Source organism: Phoxinus phoxinus (assembly GCF_949152265.1).
Source record: "Phoxinus phoxinus genome assembly, chromosome: 3".
Classification (NCBI taxonomy): Eukaryota; Metazoa; Chordata; class Actinopteri; order Cypriniformes; family Leuciscidae; genus Phoxinus; species Phoxinus phoxinus.
In genome coordinates, this window is record NC_136878.1 from 20,158,611 (window position 1) to 20,184,141 (window position 25,531).

Below are 25,531 nucleotides of genomic sequence, written 5' to 3' on the forward strand. Positions count from 1 at the left end.
TGACAGCAGATATTTAAATATTATATTTAGATAAACTAAATATTACTCCCATCATTATTTGTGACTCTGCTATTATTATCCTCATCATCGTTGCTTTCAGATTGATTAATCTCACAAGTTATTTATATTATCATTAACTCCTCCAAATAATTAATGTCTGAATGTTTGTATTGACCTGTATGTACTTCTTTGTTTTTTATTAAAACATTTAGATCTCTTGAAACTTTGTTCCTTTTTGATCATTGTTACTGACCTACTGGTCTTGCAACAAGAAACTGACTGCTGTGTGTAGTATAAATAGTGTGTGTATATACTGTGTAATAATAATAATAAATAATAATTTATCATTTATTTAGTGCTTTTCTGGGTACTCATATGGAAGGGGGACCGTAACCGTAATCTCCTCAACCTTAATGTGTGTGTGTATATATATATATATATATACGCATATGTGTGTGTGGATTATAAAAGTCATATGCAGTTGCAGTATGCAAAAATAGACCTCGTAATTATCAAAGGACACTAGAACACATTGTCTAGCAGGTTTATTTTGCAGATGTGTGACAGGCGTGATAACTCACACTCTTAAAAATGAACAGGCACTATTTCAATGCATGTGATTGGTTGGGTACAATTATAAAAGCTAAAAATACATATAATATTACAATATATTAAGAATATGCAGCAAAAAAAAGGAAAACTTGTAATGGCAGCATGTATGTGGTAAATGGATGTGACATTGAGATTTAATCTCACTTGGTCATCACAGGTAAGGTGGCATTTGTATAGTAGAAATGACCATAAAATGGATCAGTTCTTATAAAATAAACGCAGGACGACTACAGTGCGTACACTACATAGGTTAATAATAACCTGCCATCAGAGGGTAATTGATACAGTAACTCCTACTATTACTATGGTCAGAAGAGTTGTTTTTGGTACATTGTCATGTACTGATGATTTGCACATTCTGCTAAAAATTCTAAAGCTTTCATCATATTTTTTCTTTAATGAATATTTAGCTAATAAAAGACATATTTGTCCAGTCCAGTCCATACAGCATAACTGAAGCACACAACGCACACAGATTAAAAGTTTCTGATGTGAATTATCATGCTGATAAACACTTCAAGATCATTTCTTGAAATATGAATACGTAATACAAATTAACATATAATTTACAGGCATATAATTTATTTATTTTCATTCTGCACATTTGATGAGAGAAGCCAACTTGCATATAAGAGCACTTGGATGAAGACAGAAGTACACAGAAGTGATTTAGGAAACACTATTGCGTGCGTGCAATACTTGAAGTCGCTGAAAATGATTAGTTGACAGTGACTGGCAGAGCTTTTGTGAGGTTGAATGTTTTTGGTGTTATACAGTACAGTACAGTTCAGTGCCTTTAGAAAGATTTCACCTTAAAACTTTTATTTCCATTCTGCTGTGTTGCCAAGTCAGTTTAAACCATTTAAATGTAGACGGCTCAATTCTGCAAATAAAAAAACTATTTAGATTCAAATTTATACTAAAAATGTCAATCTTAAAAATGACTTTAACACCCTGGATTGGTTCTCTCTGGTGGCACTGCAAAGTAAATGTCCGTTCACACCAAAAACGAGATGTATAAAGATAACTATAACCATAACTTAGCATCCACACACACTAACGACTGTTTATTATAGGCATGGCACACACTGCAGTTATGTCAGCTGTCACACGCGTGACCTCTATAATTTGGGGTGGATTCTGATTGGCTGTCAATGTTTTTTTCCTTCATCAGCTGAAAAAGAAAATGTTCTGAAAGTGATTCCCGTGATATAATTCCTCTGTCATTATAGTTACAGCTGTGGTGTGGGCTTTCCTATTCTCATAGAAATAGAACGATTAAAACTTTATAGTTATTGTATTTGGTGTGAACAGCCCTTAATGGTGATGCAGTGTGGTCCTATTGCTCGACGATGACACTAGAACAACATTGTGGGCATGGGGGGACTGTGGCGTGTGGATGAAGATTTCGCTTTACTATGGAGAACATGCAGATATTTAAAATTTAATGGGAGGGAGAAAGAGTTGACATTGAATACAGAAAAGGCACAAGTGCTTAGAGCAGGTACATCAAGGGCAATACTAAGACTCAACAAGTCAATATATTATAGTATATCTATTCCTATATCTTTTTTAGTTGGATGAACCGGGTCCGTTACCAAATTCTTTCTTGCAGTTAATTTATTGGAATGTGACCAGTTTATGATGAACAAAATGGACAAATGTCTTGCTGTATATGTTCCTCTTTGATTGGCTAGTTGTAAAAGTAGTGGAAGAGAACATCCAGTAACTTCTAAAGTGCTTGAAGGTTCACAGACTAAGATTTCATGCAGCAAATGGGAGGAAGGACCAATACGACATGTGAGGTATGATCCTAACCATGGAAAGACTCGGTGGACGTTCGTCGGCTTCAGCCATGGTAAAGACGGACACGCTGAGATATAGAAGCACGGCACAGAGGGCAGGACTGAAGGGCATCGCTGCAGGTCTGGCAACAGCATACGTGTCCACACGGCAGGAAGATCACATGTGACTACACAGAGCAGAACAGGAGAGGAAATTTAGTTATTTATTTTTTTACTGTGACAACTGTATTCATTACAAACCATACTAATAAGTTAATATTTCTTATAATAAACTAATAGTTAATTAGTAGGTTAATGTTTTATTTTATAAAAATATTAACACTACCTTTCAATCGTTTCGTTTTAAATAAATAAATTGTTTAATAGACAATAAATAAACAATAAAGACTACATTGTTACAAAAAAATCTATTTTAAATAAATACTTTCTATTAATAAAAATGTATATATAAATTAATATATTAAAATCGAAAACAATATTTTAAATTGTAATAATATTTCATAATATTACTGTTTTTACCCACTTTGAAAATACCCACTTTGTGATTATGAGATTTCTTGCAAAAACAAACAAAATAAAATTAATGATTTAATGTTTTCACTTCAAAATATTTATTTGAATACTTTAGCCACTGTTTAATTCAAATTGTTACTATTTGCATTACTAATTAAGCTTTTAAATGAAGGGAAGGCTTTACCTCATGTTCCATGCACACCACACACTCGGAACTGCTGAATCTATCAGGATCTGGGGCAGTGGGGGTGAGAGGGGTGAGAGGAGTGAGAGGGGTGAGAGGGGTGAGAGGGGTGTTGGGGGTCAGTGGAGGAGTGAGCTGCACTGAGCCACTTGGAGTGGATGGACCAGCTTCCTGTATCTCTTTTGCTGTTTTAGGCAATGCTGAAGGGACAAAAATGATACCGCAATCACTGAAGAACAAAAACACTGAGCAGCAGAATTCACAGATTTCACTAAATAAAAAATAGTACTGTATGTCCTCAAGGGAACATGTATGCTCTTACGGTCAGACAGAGTGCGTTCTCTGGCCCAGTGGAGAAGAGCTTTCTGCACGCCAACCTCACTGATTCCCAACTGTAAAAAAAACAAAAAACATTTTAATGGACATAAATAATGATGACAAATTCCTAGACACACACACTTGGTGTTGAAACACAAAGGGAAAGATAGCAGACCTTCCTAAGGTCCTTGCTGGTCATGTGTCGCAAGGCCTCAGCGTTGATTCTGTGGTGAGCTATGATAGGCAAGTAGTGTTGAGCAGAGAGTTTACACAGCATATTCCCCAGATCACTATCCACAGCCGCTTCCTGAGGAGAAAGGAAAGGACAGGAAAGTGTCAGTGATTTTGTGATTTGACCACAGGATCTCAAGGCCTGTAGAAGAGCTGCTCTGACCTGCATACGCAAAGACAGCGGTTTAGCATCCAAGAGCCTCTGGTATTGAATCATCCAGTAGTTCTGCTGATTGGATTCGCTCTTCTGCTCCAGCTCCATCTAAAGAGCAAAGAAAAAAAACATCCTTAGTGTCTGATACATTTTGTAAAAGTCCTAAGCAAATATAAACACTATGAATTATCATGCCATTATTTAAAATAAATGTGTATAATTCTGTATTTTTTTCCGACACAGAATAACAAATATACAGACAAAAGAAACATTTGCATCAAGTGAAAATTCTAGAATACTATTTCCCAAATTAACAAAGCTCCAACAAATAATAGATGATTCTAAATAGATAGATGGTCCAGAATCACTCACCAAGACCAGCTTGAGCTCCTCCTCCCTCTGGTCCTTCTGTTTGAGTAACTGTTGCAGTAGGTCACTCAAAGCGGTCCTCTGGTCAGCCAGCACCTCCTTCCACACACACAGTGAATACAGTAAATACACACACTCAAACAAAACAAAAGAATCATACTCCCAGAATGCTGTGATAACTCATAGAGGTATTGTGAGCATGATACTTAAACAGGAATGGGATGAAATGATAAAGTAATCAGAGAGAGAAAAAGAGACGCAAAAACAAACAAGAAAAGTGACGTGCAGCAACAAACAGAGTGATGGTTACTCCTCTCTACACTCCACAGCATGACGAAGCACTGGAAGGAAAGCACCACATAGTCTTCTGCTGCTACGTACCTGCAGGTTCTCAGTGTCCAAATTCCTCCTCTTAACCTCCAGCTTTGTCAACTGCAATAACTCTGCCTCTATGAGTTTAATCTATGGATACAAGCATACAGTGGGGGTGTGAATGGCCCCATGGAGACATGATAAAACAGCCATCTTTTGGGTTCTGCATCCAATGAGAGGTGGGATGTGAGAAGCATGGGCTAACTGAAACCAAAAAAGCTTTTAATGGCTAGAATGACTACACAAGACCATCTTACACATTATTACTTTATAGACCTTATGTAGCCCCGCTCCTTTTCAGCACTGTGCTCATTGTGTCCGGTTTGTATTTTCACAGCATGAAGGTAAGATCTTACTGAAAAACCGCTTGTTTAAAAACCTTCCTGGTCTGACATTTGTTATGAAATCCACTTCAAACAACAATGTTTAATGATAACTTTCATCAACTCTACAATAAGTACATCGAGTTCACCAGCTAATTGCTCTTCGACATAGAAATATACAGAGCTACCGCAAACTTGCAGTATGCAGTAATGCAGTAACTAATGTTAACAAATGAGACTGTACTGTAAAGTGTTACTAATATTATAAGAAACGTTTCTTGAGCACTAAATCAGCATATTAGAATGACTTCTGAAGAAACATATGACACTGAAGACTGGAGCAATAAATAGTGATAAATGACATTGGTCACAGTCTTGTCATGTTTAGTTTTTTTTGGCTTCAGTTTAATTTGTAGTCTTGGTTTTCCTTGTCGCTGTCTTGCCTGTGTTCTAATTATTATTTTTTAGTTGTCATGGTTTCTGATTAGTTCCCACCTGTTCCCTGTTTCGTTAATGATCTCCCTATGTGTATTTAAGCCCTCAGTTTCCTCAGTTCTAAGGCCATGTCCACACGGACACGGGTATTTTTATAACCGGAGTTTTTCCTCCTGCGTTTTTGAAAAAATCTCTGTCTACATGAAAACGCAAAAACACGCTATCAAGCGCCGTCAAGAGCATTCCACACCAGCAGTCGGCGATATAACCCTAACCGTAAAGCCACGTTGGCCAATCAGAAGCCGTCAGCGACGCACAATCTGACGTCAAACACAGCGGATAATGGCGCGCACTTTGACGTCGCAAGGCAAAAACTCCGGTTTTACTGTCTACATGACAACACTGCAACCGGCGTTTCTGAAAATCCTCACCCTGGCAGGGGTTTTCAAAAATGTTCGGTTTCAGTGACCTGATACTGCGTTTCCGTGTGGACGAACGGGCGAACCGCGTAAAAAAAGTCACGGTTATAAAAATACCCGTGTTCGTGTGGACAAGGCCTAAGTTTTGTGCTGTTTGTAAGTTAAGTGTTTATTAAAGTTTGTGTGTATTATTATTCGCCAATCTTTTCCTCTGGACTGTTTGATATTTTCAAATATACTGTATTAGAAAACAGTTATTTTAAATTGTAGTAATATTTTACAATAGTACTGTTCTTATTGTAGTTTTGATTAACTAACTGCAACCTTGGTGAGGATAAGAGACTTCTTTAAAAAAACATTAAATCCCTGAATCTGTAAGGGTCTTATTGGCTCTTGGATCTTAAGGGAAACCTCAATCATCATACCTGATTACGAATATAAGCATGCACACTGTCCTTCTGAAGCTGGAGGGCTTCAAAGGCGGCCTTCTGCATTTCCTCCTGCAGACAAAGAGCCAATAAGGGTTAGTTCATCATTTTTAGAGCAATGCACCACCTGTAATATTTATAGTAGTTCATTAATGTATTTTGGAGTGCAGAGACTAGTTTTTAATACAGAATACAGGTCATGTACATTGTAAGTTAGTGAATTGAACAGTCACCTCTTGAAGGATCTGACTAATGGCTTTGCTTTTGTCTAGCTGCTGCAAGGACAACACTTGGTCAAACTTCTTATCCAAACTGTCCAAACTAAATGAGGAAAAATAGAGATTTAGACAGAAGGCAAAATAGGACTGTCTACTATGAACAAGCAGAACATTGACATGGTAAGTGAAGGATGTAATCTCAAAATCAGAGAATGTGTCTTTGAAATCTGTTCACATGTGGTCACAAGCGATACTTTTGAGATGAATGTTAATACAGAGGGTAAACCATCTTGCCTGACCACGTGTGATCAGATCAACAAGACGAATGTTGATACCAGGTGTAAACAGGGTCAAAAGGGTCTGGAGTCTGGACAGAGTTCAAAACCATATGTATTGGTAGGAAATGAAGCACCTCCTGCAGGTGTCAGACACCAGAATCTGCGTCTTGGCTTCCCTGGCCTCCTGCAGTAACCTTAAAGAGTAGCTCTCTGACAGCATCCTCTGCATGGCATCTGCGAACATGTACTGTATATATAGACTTGCATCTTTTAAGTTTTAAGAGTTAAAAAAAATACTGGGGGAAAGACAGGGGGACTGGGATATGATGCAGGTTTGATTCAAACTACAAGTACTAAACATGTCTGAAGCTTGTCACAGCTCTGAGAAATAACAAAGATTTCTAATGACTTGTCAACTAAATATTTCATTATGGAACAATATGGTAATTTTAGAGATAAATACATTTTCTAAAACTCACCTGCAACTTCCTTCTTCCTAAGGGAGTCGGCTTCTTCCTGTGTGATGGCAGCAAGGTGTTCCATTCGTATGCTAAAAACAACGACAACATATTCATAACTGTATCTCTATTCAAATAAAAACAATATCAGGGTAAGTTTAAGATATCACCATTTGCTGTGTGTGTAAGTTAACTTCTATGTACACTACTGTTCACAAGTTTTGGATAAGTATAAGATTCTTATTAGACATTATTACTCTTGTTCAGGAAAAAATGCATTACATAGATTAAAAAATGACAGCAAAAACATTTATCACGTTATCCTCCCCCCCAAAATATTTTTTAAATAAACGCTGTTCTTCTGAACTTTATCTCTACTTTGTTTCCACACAAAAAAATAAAAATAAATAAGCAGCACAACTGTAGAAATGTCACTTAAGCAGCAAGTCAGCATATTAGAAGGGTTTCTGAAAAAAATCATGTGACACTGAAGACTAGAGTAATGATACTGAAAATTCAGCTTTACCATCACAGGAATAAATTATATGTATTATTTATTATTATTATACATTCATATATTAAATAGAAAACAGTTATTTCAAATTGTAATAATATTTCACAATACTACTGGTTTTACCGTATTTTTTATCAAACAATTGCAGCTTTGGTGAGCATAAGAGACTTCTTTCAAAAACTTAAAAAAATATTACTCACCCCAAACTTTTAGTCTGTATATAAACAACCGATTCTGATACAACACTAACACCTGCAGTTTGTGATACCGACTTAAAGTAACGCTTAAAGTAATGCCAGGTCTTTCTGACCCGTGGTGCATTTCCCGTACAATGACATAACTTATTGCTTAACTACCATAGTATGATCAAAGTCCCTTTAAGATATATATATAAGTATTTTGTACGATGCATCATTGAAGAAATCAAGTAGTGACTATTTCCCGAAACCATACTTTCACAAATTTGACGTTAAATCACGTTGGTTAATGATGTCACACAGGTGGTGGAGTAAAAAACGTATTTGAACTAATCCGTTTGATAGTGAATAAATGCCAGATTTTTTGCTATAAATTACGGACATGCCATCTGAGGACTACGGTAATTCTAATTTTTCTCAGTTATTTTGTTTTATTTCCAGATTCAATCGTAGGCTCGTTATTGTGTACTAGCGCACGTACACACATGCACACTCTAAATAAATATGTAAATCTCTTGACCAAACTAAAATATGTAAATGACATTTGTTTATATTCTAAATAAACTATATAGATTGTACTGAAAGTCAGATTGCTTATTTTGCTCAAGATATAGATTTATTAAGATCACATGTCATACAAACAAAAAACTCTGCTTCTAACCACAGGTCGAGAGCTGTCGTTCCAACCACACAACCGTGCGATGCTGTTTGAGAATGTTCGTTGGAACTATGGTTAACTATGGCTGATAACAACGGAACTTGCAACCATAGTTGGCTAACAATGTTTTCAGGAAACGCACCTCTGATCTCCAAAAATACCTGAATGTACCCGTAAACGCTGAACTAATATGGGTTTGGTCAAAAGCGCTCTGTGTGTTGTAACAGCACCACAGCACTGGCATTGCTCAGACAGCTCAGTACTTGCAGTAACTCTGGCTCTGGATTTCTAAAGTGGTGCCATTAGATAGAGGAAAATTCACTTAGCAAGAGCTGCATTGATGGCAGGAGCCCATACTCCATTAGAGAGTTCGACCCATGTGTAATATCTACTCACCGGTCCATCTCAAGAGCTTGCAGAAATTCAGCACTCTTTGCCTGTCTGTAATCAAATGAGCACAAACACACAATAAATAACCACCCTTAAACTACACAATACTCATGGACTTTGCATGAATAAACTGACAGCAACAGCTAACAGAAAAGCAGGACATTTCAAAAATGGTTCACATTGAGCCCTCACCGTTTGTTATCAAACAGGAGGTCAGAGACGCGGCCCATGATAACACTCTCTGCCTGACGTACTTTATGCAGCATTTTCAGCCTTACTGCTTCCTGGGCCTTCTGCTGCTGAGACACACCTAACTCTAACCGCTCCTGCTCCTGAGAGACAGAAAAGCACAAAGAGGTATATTTGTGTTAGCTAGATAGGGGTAGTGACTGAAAGAAATTAACACTTTTATTCAGTAACAATTTTATTTCATTCAATGATGCATTAAATTGATCAAATGCATCAGTAAAGACATTTATAATGTTACAAAAAAATTCTATTTCAAATAAATCCTGTTTTTTTAAATTACCGATACTTTTTTCTTATTCATCAAAGAATCCATTTAAGCAGTACAACGGTTTTTAACATTGATAATAATAAGAAATTTTACTTGAGCACTAAATCGGCATATTAGAATGATTTCTGAAGGATCATGTGACTTTCATTGAGAATAGAAAATTGAAAAATGTTTTATTGATTTTTAATCCAATAAATGCAGCCTTGGTGTGTTAATGTGTTACATTTATAAACCAGATAGTTTTGACTCTAAAATCAAAATGGTTACCAATTTGACAGACAGCAGGACGTCCTCTTTACGGGAGTTGTTGAGAAGGAGGAGCTGAGTGTGTTCTCTCTGTTTCTCTTCAAGATCTTTCTCAAAGGTCAACTTTTCCAGCTGTTTCTGCTCCTAGTGGAGAATCAAAAAGTGAGATGTAAATACTACTTCACTGGACGATCCAACAATAACAAAAATAACCTAAATCAAACCTTTCTTTTCTCATAGTCCATGAATTTGCTCTGCAGTGTCAGAGTGAATGTAAGAGAACAGCAAGTCATTATTACATTAACAGAAAAAATGCCACACCAACACTTTTTAGACACTGTATGAAATGAGCGATAAATAGTGAAGACTGACCTGCCAGGCTATCTCCTCACCGTCAACACAATCCACCTCCTGCTTCCCTCCATCATGCTCCAGCACAGGCAGAAGATACTGGGATGGAGGGCAATAATCCAGACCCATCTCTAAACCACATCAAAATTAATTATGAACAAACCAGATGCACAGAAAGACCTTGTTCTGTCACAAAGGACTGCAAGTTAGAATTCAATTAGATCTTGTGCATAATCTGTACTGTATACAATCTGTATTTATTGGTCTGCATCTAACCAGGCTATAATAAAAGATCTGTACCTGAGCAGAGGTAGCGCTGCACTTCCTCTGTGCCACCTGTGCACACTGACGCAGGGGGATAGCTCATAACCTGTGCGTCCAAGATCAAGCTCTGCACACCACATATAAACATACAGACATAAGTATGTCTTTGCAGTGGTCACATTGCCTACAAGTTTGATATGATAGTGATACTACACAAATATGCTCCAAAATCTTTATCTTAAGTGGGCTAACCATTTAAGATACTTACTTCCAGAGTCCGAACACTGGCCAGTTCTTTGGGTAATTCTCTGATGCTGTTCTCACTTATGTCCAGTGTACGCAGGCTGCTCATGCGACCCACAGACACAGGAATCACAGTAAGGCAGTTCCCTGTCAGCATCGAAACATTTTGTTCATTTAAGTGGTTTAGGCTTTTATTACGGTTTAGTTTTAATTAAAATGTGCCTAAAAAGCCCAAACTACACTCTTTAACAGAAACCTCAAATGACTGTCAAGTTCTTACTATCTTTTTGAAACAGGTTAACAACTGTCTGGAATCTACCACAGTGCTCTAATGAAGACATTTAAAAATGTACATTAATGAATATATAACATACGCAAACAAGCACAAGCACTAAACAAACCTTTCACATTAAGTGTCTGTAGATGTTGTAGATCCCCTACAGAGTCTGGCAGCTGTTTTATGTGGTTCTTCTCTACATTCAGAACCTTAGAGAAACAATAAATATAAAGGACACTAATGATCAATTTAAAAAAAAATGTTTAAAAAGAAAATTCAAAGCCCTAGAAGATATACACTACCGTTCAAAAGTTTGGGGTTGGTACAGTTGTTATAATGTTTATTAAAGAAGTCTCTTATGCTCACCAAGGCTGCATTTAATTGTTCAAAAATACAGTAAAAACAGTAATATTGTGAAAATTATTATTACAATTTAAAAGAACTGTTTTCTATTTGTGGTCACATCTTCAATGTCACATGATCCTTCAGAAATGAATCTAATATGCTGATTTGCCGCTCAAGAAACATTTATGATTATTATCAATGTTGAGAACAGTTGTGCTGCTTTTTGTAGAAACCATGATACATCCCACCACCCCCACCAAGCTTTTACTGAAAGGATTTGTGTCCTTGTTGAAATAAAAATATTTGGAAATAAAATTCAGTAACCCCAATCTTTTGAAAATGAGTGTAGTCCATAAGAGCAATATATATGTCATTATATAATGCATTTTATATGTGTATTGACCAATCAGCAGTTTTCAAGTGTCATATAAGAAACAATTCACATCATCAACTTTGTTCATATACAATAAATATACTGTACCTGCAAGGACAAAAGCTGCCCGATGTCATCAGGAAGTGATGTGAGCTTATTTTCATGCAGATCCAGCACCTTAAGAATGGATACACAGAGATGTTGGCAATGGAGATAAGTGCAAGACGGTCATGTGCTCAATCAATGTATCTCACCTTTAAGGTTGCTAAGGCACCAGTGCAGCAACCTTTAGGAACAAGTGAACTCAGGTCATTTCCATGAAGAATTAACACCTGCAATGAAAGTGGAAACTGCTGTCAAAAGTCTGTTCGCTCTGACCAACAACAGTTCAGAGAAAACAACCCTGCAATAAACTGACTCACTTTCTTCTGGAGCACTTTACACATTGAGAAGGCACTGGAGGGAACCTGCAGACATGCATTTAAAATATGTAAAATAAACTGTTGTGACACGGATGGAAGCAACAAGGTATCTTGCAATAATTCATCCTCTTTCTGTTTTTTGGATGACATTTTCTCCAAAATGTGTGAATAATAAATGTCATTCATTAGGGTTTGTGTAATTCACCTCTGTAAGTTCACAGGCAGAAATGTCCAGAATGTCATCAGCACCTGCTTCTTTGGCCTGCACAAAACATAGGGATGCGTGTTAGGGTCTGAAAAAGTGCAATATGACAGTAGGATGTTGCTATAAAAAAAAGAAAGAGGCACTGCTGATACATATAATCTCTAACATAAGCAAATGTGGGGTCGTTGCAATGTAAATACAACTAGACACTTACCAAGCAAAGCTGGTTCTCAAGGCGTTTCTTGGAATCCACACTGGGTTTCTTCTTTTTGGAGAACAGAAACATCCTGGGGCAGTGAGATTTTGTATGTCAAGTCAAACCGACAACATCCACAAAAGCCACTGGATGTTAGCGTGACACTTGACTGACTGTGGTGTTGACAATCCCTAAGAAACAGATTGGGACAGCATAAACAAATTCAAGTAACGTTAGGACAAGAACGCTGGAATAAAAATGTGAAATTACAAATTATAATCACTCGAGATTAATAAGACTATACAACACTTCGTTTTCAGTATAAATTGATGGATCATGGATATCGAAACCAATAGAAATGAACGATATCAATAAAATCACATACCTTACGCGAAACGAAGAATATATGCGAATAACCGTCAGTGCGATAGCTAAATTATTTTGTCAAAATGTATGCGAATAACCGTCAGTGCGATAGCTAAATTATTTTGTCAAAACCATGGTCAAAACATGGGCTCTTACAAATGTTTCAATATCGATTTATTGTCCCTTGTTACCTTGTATACTCCCTCTCCGGCAGTACACACACCAGGAACAACTTCTCGGATGTTGTGAATGACGTAATGCGTCGCCGCAGTGTGAAAGGTTGCTCAGCTCTCGCGATACTTCGTGGCCTTTATATTCTTGGCCCAATTCTCCATCTTTCTTTTCCTTTTTCACTTTGGTGGTGAAGGTGCAACAATTTTCGGTCGTCCCGAATTCGGGTTCATCCGACACCCTCACCAATTCAAATTGAACTGAGCTCAACTTCATCTGGTACACAATGCCTCCTAAATTCGACCCCACCGAGATTAAAGTCGGTATGTCTGGAATACGGTAACCCTTTGACGGATTTCTGATTGTGTGTGTGAGCGGCCATGCCTGCGCGTACGTTAGGCCTCTCGCGTGCTGGTGCTAATAAAATGAGTGGAGTGCACTTTTCCTATTCATATAGTTTGGTTGAAGCTTTTAAAATAAATATTTGGATACAACATGTAACTCAACTGAGAGGCATGACTTTTAAAACCAATGCATAGGTAACGTTATGTCTTTCGGAATACTCGCTATAACTAACTTACTTACTCCGTACGCGCGGAGTTTTGATGTGACGTTTTGAAATGTGTCAAATATTTGCGTGCTGTGGTTTGACTGCACTTAGGGATATTAAGATTTACGGTTAAGTGTTCACGTGCTGCTGAACATCTCGAAGCTTTTAACATTATTCTCCGGGCATAACATGTTTGGTTCAATAGGGACACTGAGTTTTAAAGTTTTCTTTTCTGTTTTTAAACCGAATAAGTCTCTGTAGTGTTTTTTGTTTTTAAGTCCTGCTCTTTATATCGTAAAAAGCCTCCCGCCACTGTGCTAGTCTGTAAAAGTGTCTTTGTACAATCCAGTGGAGGCTCATAGTGATCCAGCTCTAGGAAGCGGGGTGGCCCCAATCTAATGGGCAACTCTGTGCCGAAAGACCTGGAACAACTGCTAGTCTAATTTTAGTGTGTGTGTGTGTATATATATATATATATATATATATATATATGCGCAAAAAGTGAGGTCAAATGATAGCATTTGCAAATGTTTTACCCATCAGGATTATGTAGATATTTGCTCTAATTATGGATGGATAAAACATTTGAAAGTTTACAACTTTTTAACTTATGTTTCTGGTAAAGCAGGATGACAATATATACCTCTGGGTTATGAGGGTTTTGACCTTTTTTTGTCATGTCTGATGGAACTAACATGTGTCTTTCATATGCAAGCATAGAATGGTGTTAATACAAGCCTTGAGCAATCTTGTTACTTCAGTCATTTATCTCTGAAGCATATTTTATTAGATTGTGTTGGGTTTAACCCCATGATAAACCTTTTATTCCAATAATCCTTCTGAATGTATTTTTTAAGTTAAACCAAATGTAGTTTTAGGTTATGTAGATAGAGAATTTGTTATTTTCTAGAAGCTGGCATGGTTTAAACACCGCCACAATATGCACAATTCTAATCAAGTTACTTTTTTACAGCTTATAGAAATATAGGGCACACGGTTTTCTGATTATTGTTGAATGTCGTGAAAGTGTATTAATTTAAACTGTCTATTATGCATTTAATATAAGCACACTAAGGCTTTTTTCCCCCCTTTTCAGTGTACATGAGATGCACAGGTGGAGAGGTTGGTGCCACTTCCTCTCTGGCCCCCAAAATTGGACCTTTGGGTCTTGTAAGTATTGCCACAAGTTTGGTCTGTAGTGTTAATTGTCTTGCTCTTTATATCATAAAGCAGCCTCCCGCCACTGTGCTAGTCTATTCAAGTGTCTTTGTACAATCCAGTGGAGGCTCATAGTGACCCAGCTCTAGGAAACAGGGTAGCCCCAACCTAATGGGCAACTCTGTGCCGAAAGACTTGGAACAAACCTGTGCTTGTGTCACAGAACATTGACTTTGTTCCATGCTGTATGTTCATCTTTCATTCTTGCTTTCCCTCAGTCCCCTAAAAAGGTGGGTGATGACATTGCAAAGGCCACCGGTGACTGGAAGGGCCTGCGAATCACTGTGAAGCTGACCATCCAGAACAGGCAAGCAGCGGTAAGCCCTTGGAAGTCTTTCAGCTTGTATTCTGGCTCTGAGGTCATCTAGCCTTTAGACACTTACAGGTTTTGTTGTTGCTCCAGATTGAGGTGGTGCCATCAGCCTCTGCCCTCATCATCAAGGCACTGAAGGAACCTCCCCGTGACAGGAAGAAGGTCAAGAACAGTAAGTAGCTTTTACACCACCTCAATACACTGTTGTAGGAATCGTGTCTTTTTGTGTTCTGACCTTTTGTGGTTATTGCGAGCCTCCCGCCACTGTGCAAGTCTGTAAAAGTGACTTGTGTACTGTCCAGTGGAGGCTCATAGTGACCCAGCTCTAGGAAGCAGGGCTGCTCAACTCTATGGCTAACCCTGTGCCGAAAGGCCTGGAACAAGTTGTTTCATTTCTTGATCAAAAGTCATAGTAAAAATACTTGTTTTGCAGTTCCAAAAAGAACTGCACTTATGATCTAATTATCCTAAAAAAAAAAAGTTATGCAGCACAACTATTTTAAGTCTGGAGAAACTATACTGAAAAGTCAGCTTTGCCATTAATAACAAATTAAGTTACATTTTTTTTAAGTAAATTAAAATTGGACAGTAAAAATGTACACTGTTTATTTAAAATGCGTTTTTAAGCATGAGACTTGTGCATTAAACATTAACCCCTGGTTTAACAGACAAGGCTGAAGTCTAGTCCCAGACTAAAATGCATGTTTGAAATATTTAGGAGGATCTGACAGAAATGCAAGTTCATACACAACTGTTTTCAGTGGTGTATAAACCCTTACATAATGAACCGTTGTTTTTATGACCTTAGAATAGCCGTTTATATGTACATGCATGCGGGCCCCCTTAATTAAGTTGCCATTTTGTGCCGCCATGTTTCTACAGTGGCCCTAAACAGACAAACTCCTACAGTGCGTTTCGTTACTGTTGTTCTTTCAGAGAAACTAGCTTAAGTCGGTGAATAAAATAAAAAAACACAATAACAAAATAAAATAAAAAACTAACAAAAAATAACAAAATAAAAAAACTAACACGATGAACAAGTAACAAAATTATTCAGTAAAAATGTTATTACGAATATTAAAGTAAACATAACTTGACAGTAAACAAGTAAACAAACCTCATTGCTTAACTGGCTACTCTCGGCTGTCTCAGACGACAACATATTTTCCTGTCGGCCACCATAACTTCTGTTGGTTGCAATTCGCAACCTCACCACTAGATGTCGCTAAAGATTACACTGCACCTTTAATTGAAAGCAACTTAAAGCTGAAATTCGAGCATGTCTTTGCGTCATTACATCACATCTGTACACATAAAGGAGTCTTTGCTAGTAGGCTATATTGTGTGTGAGGATGATGGAGGTGGAGATTTATAGCCTTTTCTCACAGCACTTGATATAATTAAACGTATTAATTTGATGGCGGATTCAGAAAGGTTCAAACGACAATCACCAGTACGACTGAGTTTCACCTGATGTAAAATTAAGACTTTGGACTTCAGAGTGGCTACAGAAAAAAAGAGACTGCAACGCCGGCCCAAGCGAAAACGATGATAAATATCGGAAGGGCATTAAGTGTAGTCAAGTAATGCTGAAGTATAATTTGCACGGTTTGACGTGATATGATAAGCGATCATTAGATTTAATCAGTGCGATTTACTGTAATACTTTTCCCCCTTTAGTTGGTCAGAACAAAAGTGGATGTTACTTACTTGTTCAGGTGTCATTTTCCGGTGAAAATTCTTATGTTGGTCATACTTCCAAAAAGTATAATCTGTGATTCCGAATGACAGTATCCACACCGGGGCGGTGATTGACACCCGCACATTATCCTCAAAACATTGGATTAATCCGCGCCGTGTCGAAGCACAACTACGTAAAGTTAAGTCCGCGAGTGACTGCAATTGCAGATTTCGAACAGAGATGGCGACAGAGAAAAAACTACGGACTGCAGCTTTAAACTGGAATATCCTAAAATATGTCTTTTATTTTTTCTTTTCTTTTTTTCTGTCTCTCTCCAAGATTCACATCAGTAATGTTTTCTAAGGCATGTTTAAAAAAGCTACTTGCATGTCCTATTTGAACTAAGGCCTAATCCTGACTTAACCCAAGTCCTGTCTGTGAAACCAAGCCCAAGTCTTACAGACCCCAAACTTTTGAATGGTAGTGTAGATTGGTATTAGTTTGTGATTTAGCTTTTTCTATATCCTGATGTTTGCATATTTCCTCTTTTAGTTAAGCACTCTGGAAGTGTCACTTTCGATGAGATCGTCAGCGTTGCCCGTGTCATGAGGCCACGATCTATTGCCAGGGAACTTTCTGGTTTGTATTTCTCCAAATTGTAACCACATGCTTAAGCAATATTGATCGATTAGCCTCCCGCCACTGTGCAAGTCTGTAAAAGTGACTTGTGTACTGTCCAGTGGAGGCTCATAGTGACCCAGCTCTAGGAAGCAGGGCTGCTCAACTCTATGGCTATCCCTGTGCCAAATGGCCTGGAACATGTTATAAGTTACTAGGCATGAATGAGTTGTGTTGATGTAAATTATGGCACAAAGTGATCTTTTCCTTTGCTCCTCAGGTACCATCAAGGAGATTCTTGGCACAGCTCAGTCTGTGGGCTGCACCATTGATGGTCGCCCTCCCCATGATGTCATTGATGACATCAACAGTGGCAAAGTTGAGTGCCCAACTGTAAGTATTGAATGCCATTTTATGCTTTTTAAGCATTTAAATGTTTTGCCTTTTACTTGGTTTAACTGGATTTTTCTTTTTCTTGCAGGAGTAAAAGGATAAAAGACAAATAAATCTGTTTGATAAAAGTCCAAGTGTTGTGATTTGTCATCTCTGGCATTTGATGGACCTTTTTTCACAAATTGTATACATTCTAATGATCATTAGCATTGGAAATCCATTGCAAAATATTTTTTTTAAATGCACTTATAACACTACACTTTTGTATTACATTACCTTTGCATCAAATGACAAATGAAACGCTGTGTGAGGGTGTTTCTAATGCAGTGGGAGTGATGGAAAAGCTCACACTTCTCTTTTCTGACTGCCATTATCAATCTTAACTTTTTTTTTTTTCTCTCTCTTTAAAAGTTATGAAGTTTTTATTTAGCTATTTAAGCAAATGGGAACACAACCTATATTAATGTATTTATTCTCCCATTCAGCACTGTAGAAGTTTGTCCAACTATGATTTATCCTAAACCTGGAAATGTGAAAAGGGTCAATTTGTAGAATTTGTTTTGACATATTTTCATGAGCAGTGGATCTCTTGAGGCTTTATCCATCCTGTGGCTCTCTGGGAAGTTTGATCAAATTTAAAACTGAATTTTTCACTGTCCCCTCAACTTTGAAAAAATTTAATTGATTTGTAGGTATAGATTATTGTAACTGGCCTATTGAAGTTGTGAACCAATTTCACAAACCTTAAACCACATATTAGATGTGGATATTTGGCAGAATTACAGCCACAAATTGAAGGGTAAAAAAGCTGTTAAAACATTTTATTTGGAAAAAACATGTTTAAAATATCCGAGTTGTTGACTGATAGTACAAAAGTATCTAAGCTTGGCTACATGTTGCTGCTCTACAACAAGTTTTTCATAGGTACTTGCAGTTGCTCCCTTTTTATTTATAATCCCAAATCATTAACATCCAACACATTTTTCCATTTCTTGGCTACAGTAACAGTGTTTATTTGCTTAAAATACAATGGATACTGTTGTAACTAAACTGAATTCAAATAATGTGCAGTTGCTCTTGAAATATACCTTGCTGGATTCAAAGGAGCTCTCTGCAGGAATGTTGCCACAGTTGTTCAAATCACAAAGAAGCATATTCTGTACCATAGGCTTGTCCAGACCTCATCACCTGTCCCACTACTAAAGTGGAAACTACCATAATTTGCAATAGTTGATATAAACCAGGACGGACTGACCAAATAAAACAATCCTGTTTTTCAGTTCTCAACATCCTCTTCCTCTCCTTCATTCTCTCCCTCCTGCTCATCATCCATGTGCTCATCTTCCTCTTCATCTCTACTCTTGTCATTTTCATCAGTGCCATTTTTCTTCTCCTTGTCCTTTCGTTTTTGCTCAGATGCCTCCTTCTTGCCTTTCTGACCTTTCTTGTATGCTTTAAGAAAAAAAACAGCACAACACAAAAACTGGTTATATAGATGAATAAACCTGATGCTTTTATGAAATCATGCATCCCTATAGACCTAAACCCTTCTGGTCCATTATAGAGAATCTACCTTCAAGTGCTTCCCGCAAGGGTTGCAAGAAACGCTCAAACTCCATCTCCTCCATAGCTGACATCACATCTCCAGCGTTGAGTGTCTTCCTTTTTGCTTTCATAGCAAAATTGTTTGCACTGGTGTCAACAAAGCAGTGGAGATTACATGCGAGTAGGTTGTCAGAGTGGAATTTCTCAAACAAAACAAAACTTCAAACTAACCAAGATGTTGCGTAGAGAACGAAAACACTAGCTGCTTGAGAAATCGCTCTTCTTGCCTCCTTGGACACGTTTACTCCGTCTGGCAACTAAAGACGGAAAACAAGTTGACTGCATACTAACATACAATTGACTGCAGTGACGATTTGGGCTGAAAGACGATTTACTATAGTTATCACTTAAACTGCTTTTCGGCTATATAAAGACATATGATGTACTAATAATTTTACTAGATGACTTACTGCCTCCTTTATAATCCGCGTGATGACAGCATTGGGAAGATTGAGGTCCTCTGGTCTCTCGGCCATTACACTTAATATAAACTTAAATGAGATGCAACACGATAATGTGATCAGAGGTCAAACTGCACAACCGCGAAAACTTCTGTGTTAGCTTAGCCGTCTAACTTATCTGAGGGTGAACTGTCACCAGATACACTCGATTTAAGTGCGCTGAATAACAAATTTCGTTACCTTACATATGCGTTAGATGTGTAATTAGATTATTTATCTGCAAATCAATTATCCACGGAACAGGTGAATCTGGACAAAAGCTAGTATGCTTCACTGTTTTTCAGCCCGCTTGATCATCCAAACCCATGCGTTAACCTTTTACCTCTCACCGCTCTGCCCAGCCAACCAATACAGACGCTCAGTCATGACGTCAATTTGTAGGCTAACCCCATATAAACCCCAAATTTATACGTGCGGGTGACGACGGTTTGACGTTTTTTTCTTCTTCTAAAAGATCAGTTAGACAGGTTACCTTAAATGTGAATTTCAAAGGTGCTTTATTTATTTAATTATGTAAGTCACACAATTTTTAACAGGTCACATCCTGGTAGTTGTAGTCCTGCCAGGGTGCAGTCATTAGCAACATTCGTTCCGAAACAAAAAGCAAATGCCTTTTCTTAAAAAATAAATAAATAAATCGTAGAAAGTCTTGCGTCTTCCGGGTTTTCATTAGATTTTTATCAAAGAAAAAAATATATATTTATTTTATGTTTTGTTTTTTGTTTTTTTTCTCCTGTTTTAGCGTTTGGTTTTATTTTGGCTCGTCTGTTGTTTTTGAGCCACTCTCCAGCTCTATTTAGATGGCAATTTAATAAAAAGCTGTTTATCTGCATCTCATATTGTGTGAAGTAGGCTAAAGTAAACTCTGTGTTCGAATGGACCTCTACTGAACGAGAAAAAAATCCCCCCCCCAATTCTGCCTCTTGCTCTTATCCCAAAACAAGTCTAGGCCTACATGAATGTTTATTTGTATATTAGCGTGACTTTCTGAAGCATGTGCAGTGGTCACGTAGGCTATAGCAATAGGCCTACAGTGCAACTGTCCAATAGTAATTTCATGGTCGTGCAAGCGCGTTTAGAACAGCGTTAATTAATCTCCATTTATAGCGTTTCGAATGTTTGAAAGTGTTGCTTGCGTGAGAATGAATGTGAAACAGCATGCACTGCCTGCTGGTACCAGAAGCAAATACTTTTAGCCTGCTTCAAACGTTCCCCCCCCCCCCCTTTCCATAGCATAGGCTAATTTTCTTGATTTACCTAAACTGAGCAAAGGTAATCTATATATTTATTATCTTAAAAGTGGAAAACTGGTACACATTATTAGGCCTAATGGTGAGGCTTTATATTGGAATATGAAATGAAGGGTTGTAAGAGTGCATTTTGTATAAATGAGTTCAGAAATGTCTCGTCTCCATGTGTGGTCCCCCCAAATAGTAGTTTAGGATTTATAACAAATTGCATGTGGATTTTTCCACAACGAATTCAATCTACAGAGACCCATTAAAATTAACTGCTGGTGATGGGTGTTTTTTTTAATTATTTTTTTTTATCATACCATTTTGTCAACCTCAATTGTAGTAAATGGCACAGACTTTCCATGACTGTTTTTCCCCTCTTTCTTTGATGCTCATCAAATGTCTTGAGGTTAGCTTCATATATTACCTCATGAAGCAATTAACATTTAACACCATGTTGTCTTTTTATAGAGATTGGTAAAGTTTCATTCTTTTTCTTCACCATCTTGCAATTGATGTCATTCAGAGGCTCACTTTAAGTTTTTAACGACATCTTTAGGTCTGAATATGACTTTAGTTTGCCACCGCCTGTGAACGTGAGAACATGTTTTGATAGATTCAATTCAATCTAATGTAGGGAATCGTAAGCTATTTGATATAGTGCTATAGTCAACATCAAATGAGGTAAAAGTCTTATATTTTTAATAACAACTCAAATAACAAAAACTCAGAAATTGGAATTTGCCACACTATGGAAAGAGAGCCTGACTGTGTCTTTTTTTCTTGTTCATCTCTCTTGTCAATGGAAAATCATTAGATAGACCTTATTTCCTAACATTACTAAATATCTGTGTTACATCTGAAAGGGATTTATTTTAGGAGTGATGACAATTTGCGGATACAACTTTGGTATCATGGAGGTAGTGTATGACAGCAACACCAGGTGTCACTACAAATACTGACTAAGTCTGAAGGTTTTTAATAGGAGCCTTACTACTGTAGCAGCAGAAGTCTCTCTCTCTCTCTCTCTCTCTCTCTCTCTCTCTCTCTCTCTCTCTCTCGTGCAGGACTCCTATGCACTCTGGTTGTTAAATGGCTTTTGCTCTCTTTTCACAATAATTAAAGTTGGCAAGAAATAGAAGTTGCGATAGGCTTTTCTTCCCTGTAATATCCACTTCAAATGCCTTTTCGAACAAGAAAAAAATATTGGGCGTGACTTAATTTTGTCCATCAGGAAATGTTGGATCATTGTTGTTTGCTATTGCTGTGATCTCACACCAGACAACAACAGTGTCGGCCCAGATCCGCCACACATCTGGTACGTGTGGAATACATGTAATAATAATTTGCACAGATAAATAATTTATAAAAAATACTCCATAAAAATAAATTCCATCAAAAATAAGAAATATCGATTTTTATTTATTGATGTTTTTAAAGCAAAGTCAATGTGTGACCTCCATACCAACAGTCATTCAATGTCGAGTTTGAAACAAAACATCAGTACAAATTGCAACTATTTTACAACTCCATTGCAACTCCATGTTAGATTTAAATAGAAATAGATTTATAAATATTGATGCAGAGTTCTTTTTTAGTTCTTGTTCATTTCATGATCACCATTCATTTTCTGCTTGAAACAATGCAGGGTTGAATCAATTTTCTTTCCATATGAGCTTTAAGAGCAGTATCATGGGACTTGATCAAAATTCAAAAGCAAAATCTATTTCTCAACTATTCAACTGCAATTTAAAAAAGAGTGTTTTTTTAGTGGAAGGAATGTTCTATAAGGAGTGCTTTTTAAGGGTGATGTCAAACTGTTGCCGTTGGTTTTAGGTTGATTATGACTTAATTTAAGAGTCTTTAAGATTTTCATAAAATTGGTAAATATAAATTATTATATTTCCATTTTAGAATCTGGATTCCGCAATGGAACCTATTGTCCCATAATTCAGATGACTAACATATTACAGTGACAAAAATAGGGAAGTGTATAAGCTTGGTCAGATGTAGACATAAGTCAGAATTTGAGACCGCAAATTGTTTTAATCAAATGGAAATTTCCAACAAGATAATAAAAGTTGATGACAAGTATTGTTGATCTGTACTAAAACATAATAGTCCAATGAAATGAGCTCCTCAAATGTTTTCTTGAAAAGTGTTACCATGGGAACATGTGTGGAAAACCTTTACAAAAAACAATCACCTTCCACTATGTCCAAAGGCCATCACTTATTTTGATAATAACGCCTAGTCACATGCCTCAACAGGTCACAGTTCCCAAGGAAGGATAGGAAGTCTGAGTTGCCCAGTCTCATTCGTTTCCTCTCAAGGTTCAACCAAGACTTTTTGAATAGAAACAGGAAGGTCCAATCCACTATCCCATTCCAATACATGTTCTCAGGAAAGGCCACAACCAATAGAACACATAAATACTGCCGTCACCGTCTGGACATTTGTCTGCTTCTGCTTGAAGATGGACAGACATCTCTCAAAATGTCACCCAAAGGCATTGAATTTGTCTTTCAAGTTTCAACACATTTTTTGTATTTACTTTCATGCGCTGTACCTTGAATCTTCATATTGAAATATATTGTCACCTCATCCTTTCATCTTAAATGAATTTGACCTTGAATAGCACCATTTTGATTGTCTTTCATACCTGTACGCAAGTCAAGTTAATCAAGTCAGTAAAATGACAAACATGTCCCTATTGCAGGCAGCCAGCCAAATCGGTTTACTTTCAAAATACTTTGAGGGATTAGATGGACAAGTAAACTCCTTTGAAAATGATTTGTGCACTTTTTGCTTGTGTAATTCGCTCGTCTTATTCACTGTTTGTTTTGACCTGTGTTTTATTATGCTTTTTTTCCTCAGTCAGCTGTTTCAGATTTGTTTTATCTGTTCTTTATTTGACAAAGAACACAGTACAAAACATTTCTCTTGACCAAAACAATTGCTTTCATTGAGTCTGTAATCAATGAAAATAAATGAAACCCGGTGCCTTTAAAAAGATCATAAACATTTGCGTTTTTTTATTATATTACAAAAATCTGCATTCTTTTATGCACCCTAACTTTTCCATGTGGGAAAACTAGTGTTTTCATGAGTGGAAACAATCTATTCATGATTACAAATGGACACATACACATTTTTGCATACATTAATACAAACTGTAAATAGCATAAACGACACAATATGCTTGAAAATCTGTAGACAAACTGTTCTCCATAACTGTGATAACTGACATTTGTATTGCTTTCTGATATTTTTGTGGGTATGCTATGCAAGGTACACTCATGCATCAGTCATTTTTCCTCATTTAAGTTTTACACATTTATCAGTGGCCTAATAAAAATAATAATAATCATGGCTGACTGCTAAAACCTCAATATTATAATGTTATCTTTAAGAAAAATATATTGCTTTCGCACATTTCTGGTTCAAAATGATCACCATAAGGACTGTTTACATTTTTCTATTAATACATTTTCCATTGACCCATGTTTTTTTTTTTTTTTTTTTTTTTGCACAGATAACTTTTTTTTTTCGCAGTCTGAGTTTTCAGCTGTCATAACAACATATTTTAGCTTCCAATAGCAGAACCAAAACATTGCCTGAAAGTTGCCATCAACAGTTACCTAAACCTTGCCTCTAATTCTCCCTTAAGCAGGGACCTCATCTTCACCCATGCATCAGTTACACCTCATATCTACTGCACACCTGGAGATCTTGTCTTTCACAGAGGACAGTTGTGTTGTTGAAGGTTTGGGCAGTGGAGGAGTGGAGGAGGGTGGTTCTGCTCGCCCTACGGCTGTCAACACTTCGATTTTGAAAGAGTGAAGGAACTCAAACTGAATGAATAACAGACTCACGTGAGTGATGAGAAGTGAATGTCTGAATGAACCTCATTGAAACACACCTGTGGAGAACACCACCTTCACCTGTTTGAACTTCTGACCTATTTAGGAGGTTAAGGGGCCACATGCTGCAATGCAAGGGACAAGAAGCTCCATGCTGTAAGCTAAAACATATTCAATCCAGCTGACACACAGACATCTTATGAAACACTGACATCTTATGAAACAAATATCTCAGTCACGCCAATCAGCAGTCTGATTTTTCAGTTAACATCATCCATGGCATCGCTGCATTCAAGCTGTCTTGATTCTAGTCCCTTTGGTCAGAGCAAGATGACAGTGTAGTACCTTCAATTTATTAACTACAAAAAAATACAGCAATATTTTTAATTCTTCATCTACAAGAAGACGAACAAACAATGCGCTGTGAGGCGGTGTGGTAACCAAAGTGCACAAAGAAGGCTCAGGAGTAGAAAAACAAAAACAGTATTCATTTAAATAAACAAAATATCCAGGAGATCGCTGGAGAGTAAATAACAGGAGCTTAGGAGATCACATTCCACACATGAACAAACAATAACTGACAAGGAGTAACTGAAACACAGGGCTTTATATACACAGGGCAAACAAAGGAAAATAGACAAGACACAGGTGAAACTAATCAGTAACCATACAAATAACTAGGGAGTAATCAGGGACTGAACTGAAAGGGAATAAAACAGACGCACAAGAACAACTAAACTGA

General features: G+C 37.2%; 3 protein-coding genes across 8 annotated transcripts; 1 reads left to right on the forward strand and 2 right to left on the reverse strand.

Annotated features, from left to right (window-relative positions):
• Positions 1–2,308: 2,308 nt before the first annotated feature.
• lrsam1 (leucine rich repeat and sterile alpha motif containing 1) lies at positions 2,309–12,967 on the reverse strand. 4 transcript variants are annotated; one of them, XM_079608331.1, is made up of 25 exons: positions 12,873–12,967; positions 12,334–12,506; positions 12,120–12,176; positions 11,915–11,959; positions 11,747–11,824; positions 11,601–11,669; positions 10,899–10,983; positions 10,523–10,644; positions 10,291–10,381; positions 10,012–10,121; positions 9,864–9,893; positions 9,661–9,783; positions 9,069–9,208; positions 8,883–8,927; positions 7,139–7,209; positions 6,794–6,893; positions 6,397–6,484; positions 6,161–6,235; positions 4,568–4,648; positions 4,190–4,285; positions 3,827–3,925; positions 3,608–3,739; positions 3,437–3,506; positions 3,115–3,314; positions 2,309–2,584 (listed from the first exon to the last, which is right to left on the reverse strand). In XM_079608331.1, the coding sequence occupies exons 2-25, from the start codon at positions 12,403–12,405 to the stop codon at positions 2,462–2,464; spliced, it is 2,202 nt and encodes a 733-aa protein (XP_079464457.1). In that variant the 5' UTR covers positions 12,406–12,506; positions 12,873–12,967; the 3' UTR covers positions 2,309–2,461. The 4 variants fall into 4 exon arrangements, with proteins under 4 accessions (XP_079464457.1, XP_079464458.1, XP_079464460.1 ...); XM_079608332.1 differs by having other exon boundaries at positions 12,701–12,928; XM_079608334.1 differs by lacking the exon at positions 9,864–9,893 and having other exon boundaries at positions 12,873–12,935.
• A 48-nt stretch (positions 12,968–13,015) lies between these two features.
• On the forward strand, positions 13,016–17,759 carry rpl12 (ribosomal protein L12). Its single transcript, XM_079608337.1, has 7 exons — positions 13,016–13,175; positions 14,499–14,572; positions 14,839–14,937; positions 15,024–15,105; positions 17,167–17,253; positions 17,513–17,625; positions 17,714–17,759. Exons 1-7 carry the CDS (start codon positions 13,139–13,141, stop codon positions 17,717–17,719), a joined length of 498 nt encoding a protein of 165 aa, XP_079464463.1. The 5' UTR covers positions 13,016–13,138; the 3' UTR covers positions 17,720–17,759.
• On the reverse strand, positions 17,710–20,066 carry pole3 (polymerase (DNA directed), epsilon 3 (p17 subunit)). Of its 3 annotated transcripts, none has more exons than XM_079608340.1 (5): positions 20,014–20,066; positions 19,641–19,721; positions 19,402–19,487; positions 19,199–19,317; positions 17,710–19,077 (listed from the first exon to the last, which is right to left on the reverse strand). In XM_079608340.1, the coding sequence occupies exons 2-5, from the start codon at positions 19,704–19,706 to the stop codon at positions 18,902–18,904; spliced, it is 447 nt and encodes a 148-aa protein (XP_079464466.1). In that variant the 5' UTR covers positions 19,707–19,721; positions 20,014–20,066; the 3' UTR covers positions 17,710–18,901. The 3 variants fall into 3 exon arrangements, with proteins under 3 accessions (XP_079464466.1, XP_079464465.1, XP_079464464.1); XM_079608339.1 differs by having other exon boundaries at positions 19,872–20,057; XM_079608338.1 differs by lacking the exon at positions 20,014–20,066 and having other exon boundaries at positions 19,641–19,983.
• Between the last annotated feature and the right edge of the window lie 5,465 nt (positions 20,067–25,531).